Source organism: Colletotrichum navitas (genome assembly GCF_030913465.1).
Source record: "Colletotrichum navitas strain CBS 125086 chromosome Unknown LY79scaffold_1, whole genome shotgun sequence".
NCBI lineage: Eukaryota > Fungi > Ascomycota > Sordariomycetes > Glomerellales > Glomerellaceae > Colletotrichum > Colletotrichum navitas.
The window spans coordinates 248,415-261,760 of NW_026850547.1; the positions used below are offsets into that span (position 1 = coordinate 248,415).

General features: G+C 56.2%; 5 protein-coding genes across 5 annotated transcripts; 1 reads left to right on the forward strand and 4 right to left on the reverse strand.

Moving 5' to 3' along the window:
* Positions 1 to 787: 787 nt before the first annotated feature.
* On the reverse strand, positions 788 to 2,462 carry LY79DRAFT_503204 (hemolysin-III related-domain-containing protein; the record flags this gene model as incomplete). The annotated part of the gene is made up of 2 exons (XM_060553382.1): positions 788 to 2,119; positions 2,274 to 2,462. The coding sequence occupies 2 exons, from the start codon at positions 2,460 to 2,462 to the stop codon at positions 788 to 790; spliced, it is 1,521 nt and encodes a 506-aa protein (XP_060420490.1).
* Positions 2,463 to 3,661: 1,199 nt separating this feature from the next.
* LY79DRAFT_3576 (uncharacterized protein) lies at positions 3,662 to 4,936 on the reverse strand. Its single transcript, XM_060552701.1, has one exon. The coding sequence runs from the start codon at positions 4,867 to 4,869 to the stop codon at positions 4,102 to 4,104; it is 768 nt and encodes a 255-aa protein (XP_060420491.1). The 5' UTR covers positions 4,870 to 4,936; the 3' UTR covers positions 3,662 to 4,101.
* A 1-nt stretch (position 4,937) lies between these two features.
* On the reverse strand, positions 4,938 to 5,372 carry LY79DRAFT_532217 (uncharacterized protein). The gene has a single exon (XM_060556282.1). The coding sequence runs from the start codon at positions 5,206 to 5,208 to the stop codon at positions 4,972 to 4,974; it is 237 nt and encodes a 78-aa protein (XP_060420492.1). The 5' UTR covers positions 5,209 to 5,372; the 3' UTR covers positions 4,938 to 4,971.
* Positions 5,373 to 5,497: 125 nt separating this feature from the next.
* LY79DRAFT_503797 (Fms-interacting protein-domain-containing protein) lies at positions 5,498 to 6,221 on the forward strand (the record flags this gene model as incomplete). The annotated part of the gene is made up of 2 exons (XM_060553438.1): positions 5,498 to 5,856; positions 5,936 to 6,221. 2 exons carry the CDS (start codon positions 5,498 to 5,500, stop codon positions 6,219 to 6,221), a joined length of 645 nt encoding a protein of 214 aa, XP_060420493.1.
* Positions 6,222 to 8,860: 2,639 nt separating this feature from the next.
* LY79DRAFT_3588 (uncharacterized protein) lies at positions 8,861 to 9,734 on the reverse strand. Its single transcript, XM_060552726.1, has one exon. It carries the CDS (start codon positions 9,476 to 9,478, stop codon positions 8,960 to 8,962), a length of 519 nt encoding a protein of 172 aa, XP_060420494.1. The 5' UTR covers positions 9,479 to 9,734; the 3' UTR covers positions 8,861 to 8,959.
* Positions 9,735 to 13,346: the final 3,612 nt, after the last annotated feature.

The window sequence follows — 13,346 nt, forward strand, 5'->3', positions numbered from 1 at the left end:
CAACTCAGCGAAATAGCGACTAGCGACGAAGATTCCGAACAGATGGGTATCGATTCTATATGGGGGTTCTCTCCCCGGCGCTTCTACTTATTATTTATGCTGCTACTCAAAACCACGATCTAATCTATGATCCACTCTATAACGAGCTAAGGCGTTGGTGTGAGTTAATGTAGGCGGAATCTATCTGATGGTCATAACGCGGGTGCACCTGGGTCACATCATTATTGGATAACAGCCATCCTTTGCGAACGACTCGCATGGTAAGAATATCGACTTGATCTGGGCCCTATCGTACCCTTAGGGACACCAGATTCGACGTTGGTCAAAAGGGAGTGTTTGTCATTGTTCGCGTGCAACCCTCAATCTTCCAAGCCGCCGAAGCGCGTCCGATAGAGCAATGCTAAGAGCTCGACCAGGCACACCCCGACAAACGGAATTGTGCCGGCTCCGAGGCTGACCTACCAGCATTGACGTGTGGACAGCAAAGCGCCGAGGCAGATATTAAATCCGGCAGGGCGTTCATGGACTGGAGTGGCTCCTGGTCGGCAACTACGGGGCTACAATAGCTGCCCCGTATTACGTATGGTGTTCGCGGCGCTCCTCTTGCGCAGTTGGAGCCATCATGGAGACCTAGATTTTTGGCATTGGCGAGTTGTTCTCTCCCCAAGAGAAGAGGCGGGCCTTAGGACGTCCGCGGCAGCCTTTTGTTCAAGCATCCGACTCTCCGTTATTGGAAGTCAAGATGCGTGTCAGACGAACCAGGCTGCCGCACGTTTACGCCTCAGCCTCAGAAGACGGAGCACTCTCCCTGCGCCTGTCTAAACGCGTTCGCGAAGAAGGACTGCATAGCCGTGTAGTGGAACAAGATGCCACCCAGGACCGCCAGATGCCACAGGTTGTGACTGCCGCCGATGTAGTCGAACATGCCGGGGCACCACCGCTCGGGGATCTTGCTCGCGTAGACGAACGCACCGAGGAGGTAGACAAAAATGCTCTTGCCGATCGGGGTGTAAAACTCCCACACGAAGTCGGGACCGTGGGAAAAGTAGAGCTGCAGGATCGGCAAGAAGCCGGTTGCGCCGAGGCCACAAAAGAAGGCGACGCGCGCCCACGCCATGTCCGCTCCGTTAAAGGTCGGGTGCCAGGGGAGGATGACGCCGCCGATGCCAAGGAATGCCGTAGTGCTCATGTAGAGCCAGCGGCTCACGGGGTCACAGTAGAAGGCCGTGTACTCGGTCGTGACAATGGAGGCAGCGATGAGCAGCGATATGCCCGTGTAGTCGACGCAGGCGAAGATGGAGATAGCGTCGACGTCGGCGACAGCGTTCATGGTGTGCCAGATGGTTGAGCAGACAAGTGTTAGGCAGGCAGTGAAGAAGAAGACGGCAGCGATGAAGATGTCGGTCTTTGTACTGAACTGGAAGTTGGCGTTGCGCGGGTAGAAGTAGAGGGCCACGGCGAGCACGATGAAGAGGCCGATGGCGTGCGACCAGATGTTGACGAGCTCGTTGGAGAGGCCGAAGGCCGACCAAATGCACTCGAGCTTGGACTCGGTGAAGCGGTACCCCTCGCGGATGTGCGGGTTGATGCGCCACGGCATGGGCAGGTCGTCGTAGGCGATGAGCCTCGTCTCGCGAGCCCGCGCAACTGCTAGGGCGATCTTCTCCTCGAGGCTCTCGGCAGCGCGCATTGCCCTCTCGATACCCTCGTCGACGACCTCCCTCGCCAGCTCGATACCGCCATCGACGACGCGGCGACCCTCGCTCATAAAAGCACCCGCGGCGTCTGCGGCGTTGGCAAGACCTTGCTCACGCAATTTATAGGCGCGGTTCTCGAACTCGGAGAGCATGTCATCAAGCAGCTCGATGCCGACCCGGGCTTTCTCGTTGAGAGACTCGGCTGAGGCCAAGGCGCCCTGGTAGCGGGTCTCGAGGGTCTCCACCATAATGTGCAGACGCCTGCGGCCGGCGCCGAGGACCTCCTCCGAGGCGTGGGAGCATCGTGCGCGGACGGTCTGCAGGGTGGAAAAAGCGCGAGAAATACTCGAGTCGAAGGTGAGCTCGCCGTAGTTTTCAAGGTACTCGAGGCGGCGCTCGAGTTCGGTCAGGAAGAGGTCGACCTGTTGGGTGTAACGAGTACATGTCAGCCGTCCATTGTTCCCTCTCTGGGCTGTAATCTTATCTTGGCCCGACCTCGCCGGTGTAGGAAGCACAGAACAACAGAGCCCGGGCAACACCAGACCGGCTCAATCCACCAAGAACATGTGAACTTACCTTGAGTAGCAAGTGCTCCTCTCCATCCATGATGTGATTGACGATAGACTTGCGCCTGGGAATAAAGGAGTGTCGTCTTTTCCGAGCGAGTTCGATGCCTTCGGTCTGAACGCCTGACGTCGTAGCTGTCGTGTAGTCTTCGTCGTCTTGAACGGCAGCGCCGCTGCAGGGTGACTTAAGAGAAGTCATGTTGGCGAGAGGTTCCATAACTCGGCCAACGGGGGGTTTTCTTTTTTTAAGTCAACGGAAACCGTAGTCGGCTTCGAACGGCTAATGCTTGGGCTCGGCGGTTGGAAAGACCGCAGCCGGGGTTGAATTTTGGTTATCGTATGCGTCGTTCCTGATTGCACCGTTCGCACGTGTGATATAGTCCCGTAGTTGTGGTTTTGGGTGTGTTACACCGAGAGAATATGCAGCGACTCTTGTGTTTAGGGGTGAAAGAGAGGGTTGTTGTTGTAGTTGCGGACGAGTCAATGTTTACGGATAAGCCCACGGGAGGGAGGCGAGGGAAACAATTGGCTTATACACCAAAGGGGGGGAGGGGGCAGGGCGGACGGAAGAGTGTGGAGCGGACTAGTAGGAACCGAATGTCCAGTCAGGGACCGAGACGTCAGAGACGGGCACCTCCACGGAAAGAAAAAACGTTCTACTACGTAGTCTGTTGAGGCACTCGGGCAGCGGGCGGCGGAATCTCAACAATGCGGGAACTGGATTGGCCGGGCCAAGCGGTAGAGTGTGGATCGACAGAACACCTGGACCCTGAGAGGAGGATGGCGAATCTCGCTGCGGGCCTGCGGCCGCGACCACCTCTTGGCTGCTTATGCGGAAAGCTGCTCCAAAAAAGAAAAGGGCCAGGGAGCTGCTGACGGACGGCGGTTTCTTTGCACGTACGTTTGGAGTTGTGTTTTGGGTCTTTGTTTAGTCTCGGTCGTTGTCAAAGGGAGAGACAAAATACAAGAGAGAACTTGGCAGATCAAAGATGGACAGAGCGAAGGGGGGGCAATTTTCTTGGGACGAAAGAATGCTTTGTTCCAGGAGACAGAATTCCGGTGCGTCGGACGTCTGTCTATACGTACAGAGAAGAAGATGGGGGAGAAAGGGAATTAAAGACTGGACTACGAGTAGCCTAAGCTGAGGGAAAAAGCCTTCTAGAGTGAGAGAAGGAAAGAAAAAAAAAAAGATACCCTTGCCCAAGTCGAACGGGGGGGCAGGGACCTGAGATCCGCCTATCGGGAGAGTGTGGGAGCAGAGACTGTGGAGGCGAAATCCAACACTAAGAAACGCTTTGCCAATGTCGAAATTACACATGACAAACTGCCTCACGTAGGAGCACACAGTAAATGTCACTGGCCCGAGAGTTGGTACTTGCCTCTAATCTCTCTCTCTCTCTCTCCCTCCCCACGCGCGCATTGTGACTTAGTACAATAGTGACAGACGACAAATAACCCACGCTCAATCAGCGACTGTATACTTACTTCTGTTTCTTTGACTCGCACCTCGCATATGCCGTTCCGGGCGGGTAATGCGTTGCACGCGCGCCGGTAAAGTTCGGGCCCATGGCGCGCCCGCGCCCAGAGCAGACGAGGGCCACGTCCCCCCCCCCCCCTCTGCTGCTACGGACGACCGTCACTACTGGTCAGTGGATCCGAGCCTCTGGGGCACGCAGTTAGAAGTGTTGTAAGATCCCAAATGTCCAAATATGCAGGCGGCAGCCGGCCATGCCTGGTAACATGTCCGTACGAATAGACATGAGCAAAAAGGCTTGGGGATGACGGTCATCAGTGACAGTACAGGCAGAAGATAAGCGGGGCTTGGTCCCCAACGGCTGTCAATGCCTTGTGACTGACGTACTGCTAGTTGGGCTGGGAGACCCATCAACAGTCTCAGGTTGGCTTCCAACATGAGCTTTCCCTTGGGTGAGAATACACCGCACAAACTCTCGAAGATCCCTGACGAACAACAAACTGCATGAGAGAGCTCGGAGGCATCTCATTCGGAGAGGGCAAGTCGGCAAGCCGCCGTCATGTGTGTCATGTACAGAAGCACGAAACATGATCTCTTTCAATCTACTATGTATATCCTTCTCCGTCTCTATCCTATGCCTCTCATGCTCTTCTGGATGGCACCCTCTCCAAAAGCTCGTCATGCTCATGCTTCTGCTCCGTAGCCCTAGTTGCGGCAGTCCGGCAACGCCAGACTTGAAGCTGAGGCAAGCAAGCCAAGGAAGGCCGCAAAACCTCCGCCCTAGCGTGCCTTGTGATGGCAACCCTAGACTTCTCAGCAGCGCCGTGCGATAACGTCTTTCGACTAGTGAGATATGTAAAGTGGCGTCCTCAATGGGCATCCTGCCAATGCCCATGCCCATGCCCATGCCCATGCTCATGCTCATGCTCATGCATACCCCTCGAGCTGCGATGAATGTTCCGGCAGAGTTGCGGTGCATTCCTCCTGATACGGACCGTCCGTGTCTTGCCCACTCTTGCTGGCCTAAGCATTGAGACGGGATGATTTGACGGCCAAAGAGTGTGGCATTTGCCAGGGGCGCGTAGTGATATGTGGATTCACGGCGACTCGCCCCAACACCTGGACGGTCCATGTACGTACCCTACCTACTTACGTACCTCGGTAGTCAATGAATACTTCGTACTGGATGGAGCCAGTCTCCAGTCGATAATGGATGGGAGGGTGGGACGGGACGCTATCGCCTCCAGCGCTGGGAGCTGAGAAGCACGGCCCCCAGCGGCTGCATTGATTTTCCACCGTCCGCCATGTCGCAGCCAATGGGGCCCCCGATCAAGCGATGCTGCAACTCACAGAAGGCTTGATCGAGCTCGAGAAGAAAGAAAAGAACAGAAAAACCGACAGCCAGGAACGACTGGACTGCGCTTGCCCACAAAGTCCTGCAAACAAAGGCCCTCTTGCCTGAACGAGCCATCCCTGGCACCGCCCGCCCGCCCGCCTGCCTGCCTGTCTTGCCCTGTCAACACCGACCCGACCCGGCCCCGCCAACTGTTCGTTCAGCCTTGCGCGTGGTGCGAAACCCACATTCCGACACGTGCCCGACGAACCTCGCGTTCCGATCGCCACAAGCCTTTTTTTGCCAGACAGACTGCGCTTGCCCTTCAGTCAAGCGATCCGGCCGGACGGACATCGGTCGTATCGCACCCCGTATCGAACCCGTGTCGGCCTTACCCTCCGCGACGGCCTCTCCCCGATCCGCAGCCATGGCCGTAAACGACCTGGTATCGGACAAGAAGCTGGGCGCGGTCTTGCAGACCTCCGGCTACGCTCAGGACCAAGCCCTCAAGCTTCTGCAGCTCCTCTCCGATATCACCCGGGCTGAGGGCGCCAGCGGCGATGTCGAACAGCTGCAGGCGACGCTCTCCAAGGAGCAGAAGTTACTGCTCACGAACATCTCCCACCTGCGCGGCCTGCATCGCTCAGCCAACTTCGACGCCAGGGACACGAAGGCCCAGACGGCCGAGGCCCGCCACGAGGTCGACCGCCTGCACCTTCAGCTGCAGAACCTGTATTACGAGCAGCGGCACCTCGAGGGCGAGATCGAGGCGTGCGAGTCCTACGAGTATGTTGCGCCACCCGTGGTGGACCGGTTTTTGGGCTTCGAGAGAACGCGCGCGCGCTGACAGTTGGGTGCCCTGTAGTCATACCTACCAAAAGCTCCCCCTCATTTCCGTCGACGACTTTGTCGCGTTGCATCCCGAGCACGCTGGCGATGACGAGAACGCTATGATGATTGCGAGAATCGGCCACGAGAGGGCGGAGCGCGAGGCCCTTGAGCATCAGAGGCTGGAGCTCGTCGGGAGGAAGCAGAAGCTTATCGCGGACAACAAGAAACGCAAAGACGACCTGGCCAACCTCGACAAGGACCTCGAGAAGTTTATTGATGTTTGCCCTCCCCTTTTCCACTGGAGGTGTGCGTGCTACTGACCCGTCGATACAGGCTGCGAAACCCATCCAAGAACTCTTCGAGAAGGTTATCTGAGCTGTTTCTGAGTACAGTGCTCTGGTGCCCCATTACTGAATACACATTTGGCGCGCCCGGCCTGCAGACCGTGGCCAGTAAAAGATATGCCTCTTCGGCTCGCAGTGTAAGGTGGTAGTATACTCCAAGGTCGCGAAGACTCGGACTACTGTTGAAACGACGTGGTGATGGACAAACGCACCACGAAACGCGTCACAGGTAGAACTACTCTCCCGGCGTGTTGGGGGTTGGGGGACTGGGCAGATCAAAGTCTAGCTCATTGGCCTTCAGTGGAGGACGCAATCCTGCCGGTCCATCTCCGGGCTGGGCCGAGCGAAGAAGTAGGGCGTAACAGCCCGAAGATATCCCGGCATCTTGCGTCCGTGGGGACCGCAAGCCTTCGTGGCCGATGAAGCCGATGACAGTCGCTCACTCATCCGCGCCGAGTTCCCGATGGGGCGAAGGGGGCCTATGAGACTGATGAACACGAAGACTATGGGGCAGTCCGATCTTCGCGATGGGGGCCTAACCTCGTATCTTCGTAGCATCATAGATAGTCGCCATCACAAAAGACTGCAGGGCGTCGTTTCCCTTGCTGGTACATGAATACACGGAGCCAACAAACACATATCAATGACACCCCATGCTTCAGTGACCCCCTTTAAGCCTTGGGCGATTCCCGCTTGGTACGTCGGTCGCGGGAAAGTCGGCCAGACGGCTGTCCGATCGGTACATCAACATCCACCGCCCGCTGGCCGCCAAGTGTTTCCCCCAGCCGGGGCGAAGCCCGAGGCGACGACGATTCCGACCGGCAGTAGCAATGGCGTGCCGGGGGTCGTGTACGTGTGCACAGGGCAACCGAAGGTGTCACCCCGGATCCGATGATACGACATGTCAGTCAATAAGTCCCTGCGAGGCGACTGGCGGGTCGGTCCGTCCAGCCCATCGGGGGGTCATCGGGGATGTAAGACCTTGGGCGGGTGGTAGGTTTGCTTTTTTCTTCTCTCTTTTTTTTTTCTTCTGCTTTCTTTTCTTCTCCCTTTTCTTACTCTTCTCCTTTTCTCCGGCCTTGAGGGGGCGTTTGGTGCACACAGTTTCAGTGGCCACGGCCCATGTGTCCCCCGCCCCAAACGGCTGTTGAATCTATGAGACGATGTGCTTTGTCGTCTGTCGTCGAGGCATTGACGCTGACTGTTCGGCCGCTTGCAGTTTGGGGTGGGAGGCAGGAGACGAAGAAAGGAAAGCACCGTGTGTCATTAGCAGCTGGCTCGGCCGGGCCATCGTCTCGACCCCTGGAAAATCTACCACAGCCGGCCCCTGAGACCCCAAAGGTCCCTTATCTCATCTCGTTGCTAACGCAACTACTCAGGATTGTGATGGTTCCGCCATGCCTCATGTAGGACGAAGGTTTGCCCATCTCGGCGGTCTTTGCAGGGCCTGTTTCACAGCTGTTTCCCTCCTTGAAGCACAGTACTCGTCGGCCGACATGACGGGCCCGATGGCCGTCTGTCTGCAAGCGGGCGCTCTTGGGGATGTCGTGGGTATATATCACGTGGCTAATTTACGAATCGCCAAATATGTCGAGACATGCCACTGGCAGTCAGACGAAGTCTGGGGGTCACATTGGTGCATGCAAACGTAGTTTGTGTCTCACTGGCAGATCATCAACCATGCGACTTGCAAGATTGTGGCCACGGGTGTTGAAGGCCGGGAAGCTCGATAAACATCATATGGCCTGGTGTTAGCTGGCGTCTCGGAGAAGTTCGTTCGAGACTCCTGGGCTGCGAGTCCTCGACGTCGTTGAACGTGGTGTGGTGTGCCGAATACGCGTCGGGAACCCCCAAATACGCGCGGTGGCAGCCTTGGCAAACTCGGTTGCCGACTCAAGCTCGAGTTTTTCAACTTTAATTTCAACTGGCAGAAGCACGAGGGGATTGAGCCAATGAAACAGGCAGCAAGCGTCGCCAGCGCAGAACCGACGGGATCGGACTCGCCAAGGCAGCGTAAATCAGCAAAATTGTGATCATGCAAGGGCGTACGCCGCGACAGAGTGGTTGAATCGTTGACGCGTGTGGTATGACGGGGGAGGGGCGAGCTTCATTCCTTGACAATCTATCGTTTCTCCTTACTACGGAGTACTAGTAGTAGGCTCCTCGTCTACGAATGCCCGCCGTCGAGTCCACATAGTCGTCCGCATACGGTGCAGGATATGGCGATCCGCGGGTGCGGGTCGATGTGGGCGCTGCGCGATACAAAGATTGGAGCACCCCCCGGCGGCGGCGCCGTCGTCGTTGTCATCGTCGTCGGAACGAGGGTCAGCAACCGCGAGACGAGGTGCTCGTTCTCGTTCTTCCAGGAATCGACCCCGCTGACTAAGACGGAGACGGGCGATTCCCAGAAAGGCGGACTGGACGAAAAGATCATGTTGGCAGCCGGGTGGTTTCGACGGGTGATTGGTTGACAGGGGAACCTGGCACTCCATCTTTTTTGCCTTTGGCCAACCCATCCGGCCAGTCAGGTTCGGGGCATCAGAAACGTTCAATCTCAAACACTGGCCCACCAAGGGCTGACTCGCCCCACCGTCCGGCAGCTGGCATCATTATTGGATCGCCCCCCTTCCCAGGTTGAGGGGCCGCGGCATCAAGCAGGGCGGACCCTTTACCTTCACCAGGCCCCCCGGTACGAAATTGCGTGTGATTCCTACCTACCGGCCGGAGATGGGAAGATGCTTTTGTCGGGTGGGGGGGGGGGTTCGAGGTTGAGGCCACAGGTGCCCGGTCCGGTATGCATGCTGCAATGTGGCACTGAGGCAGGAGATGTGTCCAGAGTGCGTGTGATGCACCTCAACGGCAGTGGTATCCGGCCCTTTTCGGGGTCGGCATCGCATTGTGCGGTATGGCGGAAGCCACGCCTTCGCTTGTGACTGCAAATGAAAGTGGAGAGAGCGGCTGGGAAGCTTCGCCATATCAACCGGCGTCGAGCGAGGGCATCTCTGTATGTAGCATAATGCGCGGCTTGGGGGAACAAGCGTCGTCAGTTGGAAGAATAGTCGGCGTGGTCCGTTCGTTTCCTTCGCTACCCTTGAGCCCTGTAAGCGCCTCTTCGTCAGCATGGCCCATGTTGAGATTGTTCTGCGTCGTATATGAATACTTCTTGCTGCCTTTCTTTGCCTTCTTGGTGTGCTAAACCCACGATGTGCATCTGATCTCACATGCGTCTTCATTGCTGCTCCAGACCAAGACCGAAGAGGAGGCACTAGTACCTAGGTAGGTGGGCTTCGAAGTTGGGATGAATGCTCTCAATGGCACGGATACCCGAGTTGGCCTGGGGCGGTGTGTGTACTGCACCATGTCTACTCCGTAGGACTGGCGAAATTCGCTAGAAGCCGACGGCGCCATTCGACCAAGTGCATGCGGCTCCTGATGCCACGCCGAGCCGAGCCTACATTGATCAATTTCAACCGTCCGAGTCCGTGAGCACATGGGGGAGACTGGGGAGTCGCACATGCTTGTGCCGGGCGGCGTGGCTGGGATATCCAAGTCGACGGCATGCAGGTCGAAATCTCCCGCACCGGCTGCCAGTCGCTAATTACTGCCGTTGCAAATCCTGACAGGCAAGGTAACATTGGCGGCTTGGTAGACCATGGTCCCCGGCGGAGGTCTGGCCAGAGCTTAGTGTTTCCTTCTTCTGGCCAGCTTACTGCACGAACACTTCCCATCACATGAGCGCGGCGACTTAGCCATATGCATGAGAGATGAGAGGAACGAGAAGAAGAAAAGCCGGAGAACGGGTCTCAGGTTGGGTTGTGTGTTGCATGGTGCGCGATCATTGACGCGGCCCCGCGGAAACCGAAAAGTCGCGTCCCAGCAAATTCGAAATTCAAAATGGCGCATGAGATGATATGTTGGTGAGCGTGCTGTTTTACACTGCCGATGCCTACGTCGTCGTATGCACTTCGCTTGTGTGGACATGTTCCCCCTACTCGGTTGTCTTCTTGGCAACCTTGACACTCATTTCTCCAGGGTACTGTGTAGTATCAAGTTGCCTGATGACGACGATGCCGCAACGTGCCTACGGTGGATGACGACGGCAGCCACAGTCTATCACGCTTAAAGCCCCCCCCACCTCTTAAGCACGCCTCTCAACGGCCGAAGCTGGATATGCGACAACCTGTACAAGTGCCGCAGAATTGAGTGCATGGACGGACCAATAGAGAGTGTAAAAGATGTCAACAGGCAAGCAGACGCTTCCTAAACCGAGCTACGATTGCTCCGCTTGGCGTATGTACGTATCGCTCGGCACTGCATATGGCCGGGTGACTACACTACCTAGGTAGAGAGGTAAGGCGCACCGCAGCTCTGTAGTAGGGAATCTCCCAGGCCTCGACGATAGCGCGGTACGGGCGAGAACATCTGCCCGTCGCGTGTTTCGGTTCGTCGTCGCACGCACGCACGCACGTACGCAGGGCGGAGACCCAGCCACGACGGGTAGCCTAGGATACCGCCTTTGTTTCGTCGTTGCGTGGCACACAAGGTGGTGATCATGGTCTATGGACGGCGCATGACAATCCTGCTAGTCGTCCATCCGGCAAAACGCGGGTACAGACAGCAAACGCTTCTAAGAATAAAGTGCGGATGCTTAATCGAAAGACTGACACACTAGCGTCTTTTTCTGTCATCGAATGATTGATACTGGGTATGCTCATGCATCCAGATGGCAAGTACCGGAAAGGCCTTGTCGAATATCAATGGATTCTAACGTGAGTGCGCTGGGGCTGTTTCAACAGGCAGCTGCGGCTTCCCCCTATCTTGCATGCCACGCCCGCCAAGGCTTTGGTGACACAAACACAACCACGCCGGTATGCTCCCACAAGTCGGCGTTGTTTGTTCGACGGTCCACCAGACCGGTCAGTCGGTCAGCGGCCGGAAACGAATTCGAGCTGGTGACGTTGGGGGGAAGCAAGGATGAGGTACGAAGGGACCAAAAAGGTAGCTAAGTAGGTAAGTAGCTAAGTAGGTAAGTAGGTAGGTAGTTAAAGGACTTGAACACCTTGGCCGGTGTTTCCAGGTATTGTCGAGACAGAAGCCGTCCTGGTAAAAGCCCTGAGAACCATACCTGCCTTACGGGTTACTGAGCCTGAAATGTGCTTTTTCTTCAACCCTGGAGCTTTCAGCTCTAGGCGCGTCCATGCCAGGGAAGGCAAGGCGAGAGAAGCTTTCTTTGGGAATCGGGCCTGGAAACACTGGACCTCAGACGAAAAGGGCTCGACTGGTGAGGCGCGGTTAAGCTTCGACTGGCTTACGATACCGCCCGTCCGCCTAAGTTAGCAGCTTCATTCTAGTGCACTATTACGGATACTTGGCTATGCATTCGTAGTGATGGCTATGCATTCATAGTGATGGCTAAGCATCAGAACCTGGCAAGCGTAGGCAGGTATCAAATCCTCCTTTTCTCGAACCTCCACAGGTCCAATTCGTTATTCCCGGCCGGTTCCTATTCCCCAAAGAGGGCTGACAAACGACGCCCGACCTCTGGGCCTCCTTCCGCAGGACTTGGATGGAGCGAGAGTTTTCAAATTCGGTTCAGCCCCAGTTGATGAGATGGGATGGGCTGTATCGGTACGTACATCGTATACGTTAGGTATGCTCCCACCCCAGCACCGGTCAGACGCTGTACTTACCTGGTTGGCGATAGGTGGAGAGAGGTAGGAGGAATAGTATTCGTAGGTAGGCAGTTTGGGTAGACACAGGAGGTCACCAAGCTAGCTGTGGGCACTGCACCCTTGACTGGGGTACTGGGGCACTGTGGCGCCCCAGATCGAGCGCTGCAAATTCGTTAGTCGGGGGGGGGGGGGGGCAGGTATGAATATTTTTCTTAGATATCCCGTTTGGGCGAGCCAGTTCGTCAGAGCGGGAGGAGCGACCTTACGGCATCTCGGCGCCCCTAGCGTGGGTGAAGCACAGGCAGCAGGCGGGCCTTGACCTCTGGACTGGGCATTGCAGTAGCGTATATGCGCACTGTGTGGGACCTCTGTCAAATTACGTCTCAGCTGCCCACTGAGTAGACCTACCGGTACCTAGGTATGCAGTGCCCACGCAGGTACATACGTAACTAACTGCATGTTTTGTTCGAATGACTGAATAAATGAATGAATGCAGACTCATGGCCAACGGCTCGAGAGAGTCTATCAAACGAACAGCGTAGTAAGAGCTGACGCTGCGCAATGAGGCTGGGCACAATGGAGGCTATTGTAGGGCCCAGTAAAAAAGAGGAAAAGGAAGAAAGGCCTGGGTATCATGCTGACCGCCTAGTACCGGTAGCCGAGTCCCGCAAGCAATGCCGGCTAAGCCACCCACCCGTCTGCCAAGTGCGGCGGTGCTGACGACATTTAAACACACATCATAGGTTTACTGTCCATTGCCTGCCGATGACGCCGTCACATGCATCACCTTTGTAAAATCGTCAACGTGGTTATCAGCAATATACATACTCCAAGGAAAGATCTCATGCGTTGCCGCTGGCCTGATGTCGATGCCTACCTTGTCTGGGGCACACTACGTAGTAGACCAGACAAATCTCCGTCGCATGGAACTGAACGCACAAAAAGACGTAACCCCTAGCCAAGGTCCAGCCCGGGTCAGGGTAGTATAGGGCAGGCATTGGCAGATACTACGTCTCGGCTTCAATCGACAATCGGAGCAGCAATCGACAAAGGCGAATAGACGGGCCGCCATGCCTGCCTTGTGTATGGTTGTCGTTTTCTATTGTCTCTTGTCTGTTGCATGGTACCGTACCTATGGCTCCTCTTCTTGCTAGGTAGGTAGGCAATGGGTGACCAATTAATAACAAAGACACAAGTAGCATGCGGCCAGGCTTTGTTCTCTTTCTCATGCAGAGCGGGGCCCAACGTAGGTACACACAGTGCTGCACAATGACCGCTTACTCGGTAATTTCCCACACCTCATTTCCCGCGGGGCGATTCTGTGCAAGCGCAGAAAATTCCCAACGCAGCCAGTCTCCGCTTGCCTGCCTGTGACACCCCAGTCCATTTTTTTCCCCACCCCCCTTCTGGGCGGGGGGTTTTCCCTTCC

Bases quoted from the DNA above. Each gene is read 5' to 3' on its own strand.
- LY79DRAFT_532217 (XM_060556282.1), bottom strand. From the start codon at position 5,208: ATGGCTCGTTCAGGCAAGAGGGCCTTTGTTTGCAGGACTTTGTGGGCA.
- LY79DRAFT_3576 (XM_060552701.1), bottom strand. From the start codon at position 4,869: ATGGACCGTCCAGGTGTTGGGGCGAGTCGCCGTGAATCCACATATCAC.
- LY79DRAFT_3588 (XM_060552726.1), bottom strand. From the start codon at position 9,478: ATGAAGACGCATGTGAGATCAGATGCACATCGTGGGTTTAGCACACCA.